The following is a 14,729-nucleotide window of genomic DNA, read 5'->3' on the forward strand; positions in this document are numbered from 1 at the left end:
GGTCGTAAGACTGTCAAATGGAAAAAAAAAAAAAAAAATTTCACCTACTGGATTTAAGTGTTTTAAATCAAAACAGCAGTTTCAAGCAGTTAAACAGGAGTTTAACAAAACGTAATTTGGAATAAGTGTATAGGAAATTGATAAATTTACTGTAATTATCATTGTATATTAAGTTTTGAATTTATAAATTTTTTTAATTGTATAATAAACTTTGTTTCAACTATATAAATCTTTTTTTTTTTCGAACAAAAATTTAAATTTTCTACAAATTCTTGAAATAAAGAATTTTTATTTCTTGCTAAACATAAAAATTTGTGTTATGGTTTTTGATTTGTAGAAAAAAAAATTTAAACTGACTGACTAAGTGGGGGGCTGAATTTCTGCAAGAAAGCGCCAGAGAGAATTTTTTCACCTAGTAACCGCATCGTAAAGGTTAATAGCGCTTTTTTTTCTCTCATTTTATTTTTTAATTTTTATGAATGAAAATAAATTTATGATCATAATTTCTTAGAAACCATAATGTACTTCAAAAATTTTTACTACTATTTATTAACATTATGCTTTCTTAAGATATCCATTTTGTTGAGAACATTCGATTATTGTTGCAAGTATATACTGTGAAACGCAAAATACTTTTTTTATTAAAAAATCATTCTGCATTTCGATCTGATGTTTGTTTTTAATTCGTTCGTTTCAACTCGTTCTTTTGCAGCTATGCAATTTTTGTGTAAATATGCATGAATTAATTTTCAGTAGTTAAGAGAATTATTAAAAATGAATATAATAATTAAAATCGATTCTACTATTGTTTTTCTCAGATGAAGAAGGTTGTTCAAATTTTACCGAATTACAAAGAAATAATTTCCTGAATTTCCTAAACAGAAAAATAAACATTTACGTATAAAAATAAAAAGTTCTTATTTTGACTTGTTAATGAGAGTTATATCAAGAAAAACTATTTACAGCAGGGTGCGTGGCCAAATTTTTCGATGAAAAATAAGCACTTTTTCAGCCCTCAAAAATATTTGCAAGCACTACATACTTTAACAAAAGGCAAAATAATTTTCATACCTTAACATGATCATGATATAATAACTAGTTTCATTATAATTTGGTCAAGAGATTTTTGGGTTCGATATCAGAGGCTGGAAAATGAAACCTGAAATTGAGAATATCTTGCAAAATGTAGCAGATTATTTCACATGAGAATGTAATAATCTCACCAAACCCAGCTCAGTAGAAGCACGTGCGGACCTTCAATTATTTCATTAAACATGTAAAATAATTGGCACTTTCATACTCTATGGACCGACGGTATGTAGAAATAGACCATGGTTGAATGAATTGTGAAAACTTAGGACAATCTGAAAAGCACGCTTTCTTGTAATATGTATTGAAAATTGACATGGTAAAGAAAAAAAATTTCATAATGGAAAATTAAGCACCTTTTAAAAACACCCAATTGAAAAGCACCTTAAGGGCTTGTAAAAAATGAAAATAAGCACTTTTTAAAAATGCTAAGCACCATGTACAGCTAGCTTTTTATTTTCTATTGTTATGTGTGTTATCAAATATGTTTTATAACACACAACTGTATTAGTAACATGAAGATTAACTTTTGTATTTGAGCATTTAATAACTGTCGGAAAATAGCTGGAGATGTGTTATCCATTGTTAACTCTTTCGCCAAAATTGTCAACAAGTTTGACACATGTGTTGTTCCATAAACATTAAAATCTTCTAAATTCTATATAGCTAGTTAAAAGTTTTTTCATCTTCAATCCAAAACTAGGAATTAAGGAGTCTGTTGTTAAATGAGAAACATTTGAGCAATTTTCCAACATTGAGTTAAAAAGTGTCATTTTCAGTATCGCCCAAGGCACAAGAACGTCTTCCCCCACTGAGAAAAGCAACTGTTTCTCTGATTCTGGACGAAATCCATGTTCAACCCTATCCTGATCATAAGGATTGAAATACTGTTGGTATGTCATGTTAACATTTCCCCTTAATAGTGAGTTGTCTAGCAGGTGGAGCAGCGCCACAACTACTGTGTTTACAAATGTAAGAAAGATATTTTTAATATGAAACGATTGGGAAGCAGCAATGTACTCGGCTGCTGGAGTAGTTTGTTTTCTTTTATTTCTTAATAAAATTTATTGTTTAAATCACTCTTAACTTGACTCATCGCCACATCGAAGAGCAAACAGCGATAGAAAGTAAAAAACAACAGTCATGTGATAGTAAATTCGCTTATACCTTATGATTTAAAATAAACTTAGTTTCAAAATTGTTGCTTATATAGTATCCATATATGGCAGTACTTTTACTTTCGTTACCTTTTTAGAGAAAAAGTACAAGTATTTGTAACGGAAATGTCGAATGAAATCGTTACTGTTTTCTGAAGCTCGGTAAGCTTTCTAAAAAGAAAAAAAGGAAGAAAAAAAATCAAATTTAAAAAAATGCTTATGTTTTTTTTTATTTATAAAATTAATGTGCAATATATATGCATTCACAGCTAACTTTGTGTTTAAACCTTGACCTCCCGTGGAGCGCTTATTCAGTGTGGCTAAGCACGCTCTGAGAAATTCTCGCAGCAGACCCAGTGACACCACTTTCGAAATGCAATTATTTTGCAAAATGAATAAAAATATTAATTAGCAAGTTATTTGCATTCATTTTCGAGTTTTATGCATTTATTTAATACATTTTAAATAAAAAATGTTGGCTTTTGTTATTACGTTTTTAAATTTTCTTCTTGAACTCTCATTCTTGTCTTAATACATTTTTACCTCGTTCATTTTTTACTAAAATTATGTTTATGCCCGACCTTGTCAAACAACGCCCAGTCAAATCTCTAAGAACTTCAGAACTATTTGTGCTATTGAAAACTATTATAATTACTATTTTAACTCTTGAAANAACTGAACGAACCAAACTTTGACAATCGAGGACATTATTTTTTTAGTTGAATTATGTACACTTTTTTAATAAATATATTCAATAATAAGTAAAATAAGTATATTATTTCATACAGAGTAATAACAATTTATTACTTGAATTTGTCATTTTTTAGCTCTACCACCACTTTCCCCCACCGTGGTGGTGTATATACTAGCCTAATTAAATATATTACTGTAAACATATCACACAGTTAAAAATAAAAATACTGCAATAATTGTATTCTAAAATGTTCAAATGTAAGTATTTTCAATAAAAATATTTTAGACAAAATCTTTTAATCTTTAATTTTAAGCTTTGTTTCAAAAGTGCCTGATTTTACCACCACTTTCCCCCACCTGACCCTATGATTTAAAATAAACTTAGTTTCAAAATTGTTGCTTATATAGTATCTGCTGACAGTATAGCTGTAGTATATTTACATGCTTTGATTCATAGTTTTTATCGGTTTATTGCAGATTAGTTATAGAGTATACGCTGCAACAACTAATAATTCTATTAATTGCAAAAAGTCACACTTCCACATTCGTCCATAATTGAGTTACGTTTATCATCCTTTTGATAATCTATGCTCTTTTATTTATGTAATTGATTCAGTGCATGAAATGCCTACATAACTGGATCAATTAACAAAAATGAATAATATATGCATTTCTCCTCTTGAGCAAAGGAAATGGATTGCAAAATGAATGCAACCTCATCAAAATACTTAAATACAAATTTTAAAAATTATGTTTCTCAGAGAACAGGGATGATTGTGTAAAGTTCAAGGCTAAAGTAAACTTTTTGTTTTATGCAAAAATGAACACAAAAGGTTTTAGTACGTGAAAATATGAACAATTTTACGACTTCACTGGCCAAAATCTACAAATATTTTCTTATCAATTACATTAATTAGCAATGATAAAAGCTTGTTTATTTTCATAAAGTATAGAGACACACTTCCCTGCAGAATTCAATTAAGTTTTAGTCAAAATCTTCCGATAAAATTGCATATTCTAAAATTTTTGTCAGTTTAACAATTTTCAATAAATTAAAACAGGTCTCCTGTGATATGTTTAATCAAGTTGATTAAAATGCCATGTGATCAAGCTTCATCATATGCCTTTCCAAGCACTGATAAGAAGTATTTCAGAAAAGTTTTAGACCAAATAGCACTCATTTTAAAAAATTTGGTACTTTTAAATCTTTTGACAGATCGAATATTTACCTACTATATATTTAAATATCTAAAATTTATACCATTCGATTTATACCATTTCATCATTCGAATAGTTTCAATGTAATAAATCTGGTTTTTTAAGCTACAGAAATATTTTGTTCTGAACTTTTTGATTTTATGCTTCAAATCAAATTCTATATCATAGATACTAAATCTATAAAACTCTGCTCCTAATTTTTTACCATCGCTTTAAAATCTGAGGTGAAGAATTTTACTTACACAGAATTACTTAACAACGTAAACTCCTGAAGAGTTTGTAAACATATATTTTTTTAAAAAAAAAACAAAATCATACAACACACCATTAGTCCACAATTCAGAATTGTTAAAATTATGAAAACTAATGAATCATTAAAACAATATTAATCTACATAAAAGTTCTAAGACACTTTTAACTAATAATTATATATTTTACATTTTAGCATCTGAATATATGAAGGACCATATTATAAAAATCCTTAATAGAAAAAAGTTGGAATTATTTCATCTCCTTAAAAGAATGCTTTCAATAGAAGTGTTTGAACTAGATGAATCTCTCACTTTGAACAATGATGTAATTTTATGAGCAAGAAAAATAATAAATAAATTAAGAAGCAAATCACAAATTTATCAATTAACTTTAATATTGTTAAAATAGTTCATAAACCTCTATTAGCATTGTGAAAATTGAATGCAGCCATAGATACACTGTTAAGTGTAAAATTAACCAAACTATGCTTTAAGAATAAAGAAATGCCATTATCTTAAGAACTACTTAGCAAATAAACAAGAATATAATAAGGAGCACTAGGGTACCTCGGGGTCGTGGATCCCGTGTTTACCTGAAGGTAAACCCCTTGAGGAATCAGAAAGAACAATTTGATATACAATAGAACTGTATTTAAATTACTTGAATCATGAATTAATATGCATTAAAGGTAAAATGCCATAGCTAAATGTTCTTAACTAAGCTTTAGAAAATATTTGGTTATTTTTTAATTCATTTTAAACGATTTAGAAGTTCGAATAACCATTAATGTAGTTCCGTTAGTGCAGGTACATGAATGACATTTTGAGTAAATTCAGTTCATATAATAACCAAATTCGTATTTAAAGTATATCACAACAAATAGACAATTTAGATTATTCTGTAGTCACGTAACAAACTTAAGAATAAAGAAAAATAGCAGTTTACAATAAGCATTTAAAACAAATAATCGAATATGAAAGAATAAACAATACGTAATTTTATCAGCAAATGAAAAGAATGCTCAAGTCGAAGTAAAAGTTATTACTACGTGTTTGCGCTCACAGTCGACACTTAGATAATTCAACTATGTTGATCCGTATTATATCACACGGATGCATTGCCATCTTTTGGCAATATTTAAAAGCTATGAAAAAGGTCTCGATATTTGTACTTACTTTTTTATCTCCATTGAAAGAAAGCGTTTACACGATTTGCGCTTAGATTAGATATTAAATGCTTATAACTATTCAGCATGTTTAGATCATGAAAGTGTTGCATTTCAAATTTGTGGCCAAATTAGCAGAATTCCTTTTTTTTTATATATTTAAATTGTATTTAGTTTTTATAAAACTAATAGAACTGTTTATTTTAAATTCGCAATCGCAACGCTCGCAAACGCCATCTGAAGAGAAAACTAATTTTCCTGGTTTAACCCCCTTCTCTCTTCTCAGCTGCGTGGGAGTAAAATATTTTCCCTTTTCATAACATTTTTCATATTTAATTGTCAAAAATATTTTCTAAAATTTCTACTACGCTTTCTTTAAAAACTACGTTTAATGTAGCTTTGAGTTCCAGACAGTTTCTTAACTTAAAACTTTTTAATCCATTTAAGAAATCAGAACAGAAACTAAGGTGTTTATCTTTCTCCTATGACTATCCGCACGTTAGTGGAGAAAATATGTGAAGTATTGCAATGGATAGAGAGTTCTGTTCTGAAGCACCTGTAGCTCATTTCGATCACTAATCATGGTATTGTTTTGTAAACATACCAATTTTTCAACGTTATGAATTGAAAGAATTTTTATTAAAAGCCTTTATTCACCAGATTACATTTCTTATAATTTTTTTCATTCAATATTACTTTATTAACTAAACATGGAGGCTCCGATGCTTTGTTCACAAACCCCAGTGATTGCTCCTCATTCATAATTTTTTTTACAGTCGGTATTATGTAAAAAAGAAAATTTTTTCTTAAAATATATAAATATTATATTTTATAAAAGCACGTATTTAAATACGTTAATCGGAAGGAAATGAATGCTTACTTGGAATGAAAAATAATCAACTGTACTTGAAAAAAAAAACTTGGCAAAACAAAATGTGTGGCTTGTTAAGAATAAATAAAAAAGCAATAATTTTGCTATTTAATGATCTAAAATGTTATAATAATTCATCATAATAATCAATAATAGTAATTCATTATATTAATTCCTCATATTAATTCCAATCAGAAATGATGATTATATTTTACAGTAGATAGTAGAATGTATTTTTTAATGATACATTTTGCACGTATTAACATGTACTGCATTTTGTACGTATTTGTATACGTACAAATGAATGTAACTAAANAGGCGAAATTTTGTTCACGTTTTCAAGATCGTATAAAGTACACCAACATTTAAAAAAAATTTATCTTCTGTCAAAAGAATACAAAACTGTAAAAAGTAAATTTTACTGCAATTATTTTTTCAAAAAATCTGAAAACCCATCAATATGAACTATTTAGTTTATATTGTCATCTATGTTATTACACGAGTTATCCATTTAAAAACATAAAAACACGTTTCGGCAAAAAAAGGAAAAAAAAACAAAAACAATCTTTAACTGTGCCAAAAACAGCCTCATCAATAACATTTTGATATCAGATTTATTTCCCTTGAAATGTGTAAAGTTATATAATATATTGTTTCCTCTTAATTGTGTTTTTTCAGTTATGACAGTGAGAAGCGTGATCGATGAATGTTTTCTCTAGATATGAGAGATAACCAAAAAACACATCCAGAAGTTAGACATTCATCTTTATGTTTTTTACGCAGTTTTTTAATCGATGAAAATTTTAGTTATGTAACAATTAAGTTTTTGCAGTAGTAATTAAATTAATATTTTATAACTTCCTGAAACAACCGTTACCGCAGTGGACTGATCGTTAAGACACGGCTCCCAGCAGATCACTGAAGTCAAGCATCACTGGCTACAGTCAGTGTGCTGGTGGGTGACCATTTGGATCCTCTACGTAGGGACCGAGGGTGTGCGGTATTGGTCCTCGCTAAACTGTTCTACCGTAAAGTGCTCGACTTCACGCGCAGGTCGTCGGGCTAACGAAGCGGGGGTGCCATCCCCTCCGCAGAGGATCAAAATTGTGATGGCATGTCTTCGGATCATCCTCCGGGATGTTTCCCAGACCGTCGCCAATAGCTCATTGTGCAGCTCTAGCGCGACGTAAATGAACTACATCAGCAACAATCCTGAAACAACCGTCTGCATTACTAAACGAACTAAATTTACGTATTCTTTGTTATACTGCTTTTCTTTTTCATACAAGAAAGGCGAATAATTTTGTGGAGATGAGGTAATTGGCATTTAGCTCTCAATTTTCGATTAAACTGGGTCGTTCGTACTTGGAAAAAAAAGCTCCGCGTCGATTATTTGACAAATGGACCCTTCAACAGTAAGGAGGGATTAAAATTGTTAAGTTAGATGTGAGAACTGTAAGAATCGGAAATAAATAGCTAAAATGATACTTGTGCTTTTTTTTTAAGTCGGTAATTTTGAACCCTTTCTCAGCAAAAGAAAATTAAAACCCCTTCCCATGCACACTTAAGAAATTCCCAATACCCTCATCTTGAGCCGCAATAGCTTAGGGCAGCGTTTCCCAAAGTGTGGTACGCGTATGCCCAGGGGTACGGGAACAGTTTAGAGGGGGTACGCGCTCTTATGCAAAGTATCTTGCATTAAACGAAAATTTTATTCCAAAACAAAGCCAGGCATGAAAATTTACGATTACGTATTTTTCAATTGGCTATTTTTTGCAGAGTTAACAGCTAATATTTAATGGTGTCAACAGCCAGTTGTGATTTTTAACTTTTGTGCATTTTTTTATAGTAAAAAATACATTCATTTTTTTATCAATGGTACACAGTGTTGCGAAAAATTTAGAAGGGGTACACCAAAGTCATAAGTTTGAGAAACACTGGCTTAGGGGGTAGAACGTTCGCCTTCAAATGACGTGACCCCAGTTCGAATCCCAGCGATGGCTACGAATTCCGCATTCAGCTTGCAACGACAACAGTGCTGACATTAAATATCCTTAATGGTAGACGGACCATGGGTTAGAATCCCTTGCCGCCAGGCTAACTGTGGGAAGTTCTCGTGGTCTTCCTCTCCATGTAAAGCAAATGCAGATAAGTTTCATCAAAAAGTCCTTTACGAAGGCAAATTTCAATGCTTGATCCAGGAGTTTCTTGTCTTCTGGATTGGGTTCAAATTTACAAGGCTACGTATTTGAACAGCAGTAGTTGTAAACCCAAAAATTGGGTCGGCTTTTCAACGACGGTTATAAAAAAAATTAAAAAATATCCTCAGCTTGTTTATTGCTTTTATCTTGACTTTTACTATAGTAATCTGACTTTAGAAATAAATTTAAACAAGTAGTGTAATTTAGTATAAAATTAAATTACGTTTTAGTTTATTTTACAAAATTATGAGCAGAATATTCTTTAGTAATTCTTTATGTTTTCCTACGGTAGTCAAAACTCTTGACCTTTAAAGCTTATTTTTAAAAAAAGATTCCTACTTTTTTATACCCCAATTTAACTTTATTTCTAAATTTAAAACTTTCCAAGTTTAATATTTTTCTACATTTTTCGTTACACCTATCGCATTTGAAAAAAATAAAGAGATTTCAGTGTCTCAAGCCAGAATTGCTCACACCTCTCCGCCCCTTAGTAAGTAACAATAAGCAAATCACAAAACTCTCCCCCTTACGTGCTTTCATAATATTTGAACGGCCATAAGTTAAATAGTTTGCAAGAATTCGGTACTTTCTTCGGAAAAATTATTATCAAAGTTATATTTTACATAGAAAGCTTTGTTATGTCCTCATAAATGATACTTGAAAATTCCCCTATAGTTTGTCTATAGTAAGAAATCCCCTAGCCCTTCGTCTGGATAGTGACTAGGGGAACAAGGTATAACTATTTAAAGTAGGGGTGTGGGGTTATTGCTTAGGACATCCGGTTGGTCTGAGAAAGGGAATCTTTTTCTTCTGTTTATTATATTAGCCCTAGAGTGAAGAGAAGCTACCCTTCCTAAAATGTTCTATTCTTGTTTACTTAGCAGCAGACGGCCTCAGACTTTGTAGCGGGGGAGTTCTTATCGTAGACAAACTATACTCCCCTCCATATGCTTTCCCTTTTTTTCAAGGAAATGGGGGGATTAGAGGGAGAGAATTGAATTTCTAATATAAAGACAAGTAAGTGAGGCATTGTCTCCGATGTACTTTTTTACATTTGTGTGAAACTTATCTTCAAATTATCTGAAGAGTTTTAACTGGTATAAGGGTTTTAAGTAGAAATTTGTACTTGCACATATTTACTAGAGATGAGAAGTGCTTAGTCCGAGCCCAACACTGACTCTGTCTCGCATACTAAGAAGAAAGTCGAGCTCGTAAGTTTCGAGCTCGGGTTCGCTCAGATTCATTATAAATATTTCATAAACTTTTTTACTGCTTTTAAACAACCTACACAAAGAATCTCAAAACTCCCTTCAGCTCTCCAATATAGCCTAACCCTTACTGATGCAATGGGTAGACAAAAACTTACCTCTCAACCACTTAAGAAGAATTCTATCCCAGAACTTAAAGGCAGCCGGGAAATTTTAACTGCCTTATGATTTCTTACTCATGCCAACCGGACTGTGTAGGGGTCAGGGAATTGGTCTGGCATCAGAAAGGTTCTGGGTTCGAATCCCGGACAAGGCAAGGCTGTTCTTCATTCTCTGTACTATCTGCCCTTTCAGCGGGAGCAACGTTGGGCGACCTAATATGGTGCCCCTGAAAGAGTAGCCAACAAATCTGGCCTGTAAATGCCTGAATTGACGAATATGTTAACACAGGTGGGCATTGGAAATAAAGAATGATTTCTTAACTCCTTCCTTCCTGATCTTAAAACAAAAAAAAATTGAACCTTAGCTGAAAAATCCGATGGGAGATGAACGGAGGCTAAATGTTGGCTAAAGAAACAGAAAATTGTAATTAACATTTGTGACATGTTTTTGCTTTCTTAAATAGTTGTGATGGTTTATTCTCCCCCCCCCCCAAAAAAAAGAACTGATACGTTATCAGCATAAACAATTTATCAGGAATTTACTCAAGACTCCTTTCAAATTTTGTTTATTTATCATTTGTTTATTTATCAAGTTCAGGGGAAATGGCTCCATGAAATAACTCAGGGCTCCATGAAATAACTGATCGTGTCCGTTAAAGTGTGTAATATGTTATTAATTTGACACTTTAACTAGTTATTCTATGAAATAACTAGGTGTTTTATAAATTAACTAATGAGAGACAATTAAAATGATAAAGAAGCAATTTATCTAATTTATGCAGCGTATAAATGGTATTTATGGAAACGTACCATAAAATCATTTGTTACAACAAGGATTACTAAAATGACACTTGGAATTACAAAGAATATTATTTCTAAAACAAAAACATTTTTTGCTGACACACTGGGTTTTACACGAACATTTTTTAAATCCCTGACCAGTACCGAAACTTTGAGCTGTAGCAACCGACAGAGCGATATTTCTACATCCGGTACTTCTTCGATTTTAATTAATTTTTGTTCACAGACACTGAACTGTGATCGGGAATATAATTGTTTTATGCTGCCGTTTCTGCTGCCGTTATGCTGTCATGCGAGATACATGATATAGATTATTTTACACTTTAACAGGCTGCAGATCGTTATTCTATGAAATAACTAGTTAAACCATGAAATACAAGAGAGTTTTACACTTTAACGGACACGATCAGTTATTTCATGGAATAACTAGGTATTCTATAAAATAACAGATTTCATACTTTAACGGTAACATATACATTAGGATCGCATAGAAATCCGATTATATTCCTAATTAATATCTAATTTTTCATTACAGATGGCTGGCAGCNAAACTTTTAAACATTCCTTTGTCTCCGAAATTCTTAAAACTCTTTATATACTTGATGCATATCTTTGAGGGGTTCCAGATCAAACATCAGTGAAAATACTTCCGTTTGAGATTTGCTTGACGGTGTTTCTTTTACTTATCGAAAATCAGGCCAATAAAAACATTAATTTTAAAATGGATAAAATAAGGAAAGAGATAAAATAAAATATCGCTGTTGTTGTAGATAACATAATGCTTTATATGCGGCAAGCATCATGTATAAACGTAATGATATATAAACTGAAAGACATTTCTACCCTAAAATGAAGATATCGTGTTAATATTTTACGAGAAAATGTGCTTAACAAAGTTTAGTGCTTTTATAGATTTTTCTCAAAAATATTCAACAGTAAAATTATGCGATTTATAGTTCTAGATAAGAAATTTAAAATTACACCTTTGTCTATTTTTAAATATTTTAAAATTTATTTTTGTTACAGTTTAAATTTAAGAAAACCAGTTTGGATGAAACTAAAACTTTTTTTAACGAAGTTAAACCAGAGCCTGACTTAGGCAGGGGCATACGGGGCAATTGCCCCCGTCCCAACGTCAGAGAAAGCCCCCAAATCGAATAGAAAATTTATTCTATGTTTCCTTCATTAATGAACTTTTTTTAAACAAAATATCAGTGCAGTGTAAAATCCGTCAGTTCTATGTTAGCTTCTTCATTAATCTATTGTATGAACACAAAAAAAATCTGTATTTCGTAAATGCATGACTTTCTATCACGGAATTGATCTAAATTTTTGCAATTACAATGGACAAATTTGGCCAATTAAAAAGCCTGTATTTTTACGTATCGCAAAATGCAATATGGTTACAAAAATAGAGACTTCTGATTGGTTTAATTAAGCTACAATAATTGCACAAATTTAGGTGAATTCCGCCCTAATGTCAGCAAGGATATGAATTTTTCACAGCTAGATGACATAGTTAGCAATCAGAAAACTGCGTTCGGCATGATGGAGGGGGGGGGACTTTATATCTATTTTAGATTCTAGTAAATTTTCTTGTTATATATGTAGAATGAGGTGAGAATTTAAATACCTCCATGAAGTTCGCATCCTCATTACTGAAGTAAAGAAGAGGGGGTCCCACCCTCAAAGAAGTTTTTGATCTGGGCCCAATTAGGCTAAGTCGGGCCCTGAATTACGCAAAAACAAAGATATTTGTATAAAAAAATATAAAAACAGACAAATGTTTAGTTCTAAACTATTTTTCAAAAATTGCTAATTCCAAAATGGTATGGGTCAGGTATGGTTTTTATCAGAAAAAATGGTAATGGTTTTTATCAGAAAAAAAATGAAAAGGAAACTAAAATACCATACATCTTACATCTCAAATTTTGATTAGTCGTGTCACCTTGTATTTTACGTGTATCGAAAGATACAGCAGAGCATAGCAAATATTCACCGCCAGTTAATTTTAAAAATAAATAAATAAAAAGGAATAAAAGCATGTACAGAAATTTCTATCGTCGTCTCCTCTCCACCCCTTCGACAGTGAATGTTACATAAAAATCAAAGCTAATTTGATAAAAAAGATCCCTAAATTTTTGTCGTATCAAAGATTTTGTTTCCTCAAATTTAGCTTCTGTTTTTATTGGGGTGAAATTGAAATCAATTCATTTTGCTTGGTTACCTTCGCAACTTCCTCAACAAACTTGTTTATTAAACTTTTATTCAATTTTTGATAACTAAATAGATCGTTCAATGCTTTTCGCCGAAGAGATTATTCAACAATAATGCGAAAATAATTAGAATAATAGAAAGAATAATAAGAGAAGAGAACATCAGAGCGTGGATTTTATTTCTCTTAATGGCGATTACATTAAAACTTTTCTTTGAATTTCAATGATGATTGAGATCCATGAAGGAATTTTTAAATGATATTGATTTTAAAGCTAACGAACAGGAAGGGGGGAAAAAGTCGTGTTTTTTTATTATTTTGTATTTAAATCTTATTTTATAAATCAAGATCTTCCTACTGCTATTATTTGATTTAGTTTAAAATTAAATAAAACAAAGCCACCCAGACTTGATAAGTTTCAGAAATAATTCACATGCTTCCGAATCCCAATAAGTTTATTTGAATGCTCTAATTTAATTTCCTCCTCATCCCTCTCCTTCCATGGACTGCATGCTTCCAAAATATGTTGCTAAAAGTTTCATTTTCCCCATTTAATATGATTTATTACATTATTTTCTGCATTAATAAAAACAATTTCACGTAGAATGTTTTCTGTTGATTTCTTTAACAAAATAGATGACAAAATATAAATTATAGACCCTAATTTTATTACCCTCAACAGCTATGTAATAAGTCTTCAATCGTATAATGCAGTGTTTCCCAAAGTGTGGTACGCGTACCCCCTGGGGTACGGAAACTATTTAGCGGGGGTACGCGTGATTATGCGAAATATCTTGTGTTCTTATGCAACAAACGAAAATTTAAAAAACTTTTATTTAAAAGCAAAGCTAGAATGGAAACACTGGTATAATGAATTAAGAAATAATTCATTTTACGATTTCCCACATTAATGGGATCAATTATTTCCAGACATGCAATATGATATCCAACTTCGTGATTGCTTATCATCTCATCAAAAAATAGAAAAAGAGCACGGGGATAAAATATCCACTTTGGCGAATTTGGCGGAAAAATCAACTATAGCAACCATGAGCATCTAGGCGCGCGGATACGTTCCGTGGTAAAAGTTTTCAAATTCTCAATATCGGGCATGTGGTTTTGTTTTGTGTCAGCATCTCTTGTGTCAAGTGTTTTCTATTTATAATTTATAACCCTTCACTCAATTCTTCTGAGGGAAGTTGTCTTTCAGTGGATTTTTGGAATATTTGTTTTGATTTTTGAGGATTTGCAAATTGCTACCTGGAGATATGGGAACCAAGTAAGTGGAATTTCTATCTTTTTGATGATTATTTTATTTTTCTTAGGGGGGTGTATGTTTCATTCGGGGCCGTACTGGGGTGTTTCGGTCGGCTAAATTCCGGCATTTCTCCCCTTTTACTTTGAGAGCTACTAAAGCTTTGTAATTTTTTTTTTCTAAAATCGTTATTTATTTATTTTTTGGAAAAATAAAAAGTGATCTTGAAAAATGTTGAACTTATATTTAAAATATCTCATGTCACGATTTATTTCTAACTTCAGTGAAGAAATATTATCATTTTTAATAGCTTGCTCTTAAAATCAAATTCAAATTTTAGAAATATAATAAAGTTCGAATTTAATTTCAAGAAATTTCAATTTTCGTTATAAAAATATATCATTTTTATAATTTATCCTTTATTACGATTTTGTAAATGCATT

At 31.0% G+C, this 14,729-nt stretch overlaps 1 protein-coding gene and 1 long non-coding RNA gene across 2 annotated transcripts in view; one reads left to right on the top strand and one right to left on the bottom strand.

Annotated features, from left to right (window-relative positions):
• Nucleotides 1-2,096: 2,096 nt before the first annotated feature.
• The window catches only part of LOC139426964 (uncharacterized), a 120,733-nt gene continuing 108,100 nt past the window's right edge, over nucleotides 2,097-14,729 (bottom strand). Inside the window, exon 2 of the long non-coding RNA XR_011638107.1 lies at nucleotides 2,097-2,336. This is a non-coding gene — a long non-coding RNA (uncharacterized lncRNA). The remainder of the gene's footprint in view (nucleotides 2,337-14,729) is intronic.
• The window catches only part of LOC107453098 (no extended memory), a 92,511-nt gene continuing 91,872 nt past the window's right edge, over nucleotides 14,091-14,729 (top strand). Inside the window, exon 1 of the mRNA XM_016069786.3 lies at nucleotides 14,091-14,310. Coding sequence (XP_015925272.1) covers nucleotides 14,300-14,310 — 11 coding nt within the window. The 5' untranslated portion in view covers nucleotides 14,091-14,299. The remainder of the gene's footprint in view (nucleotides 14,311-14,729) is intronic.

The sequence above is a fragment of the Parasteatoda tepidariorum genome, chromosome 10, assembly GCF_043381705.1.
Source record: "Parasteatoda tepidariorum isolate YZ-2023 chromosome 10, CAS_Ptep_4.0, whole genome shotgun sequence".
NCBI classification, from domain to species: domain Eukaryota; kingdom Metazoa; phylum Arthropoda; class Arachnida; order Araneae; family Theridiidae; genus Parasteatoda; species Parasteatoda tepidariorum.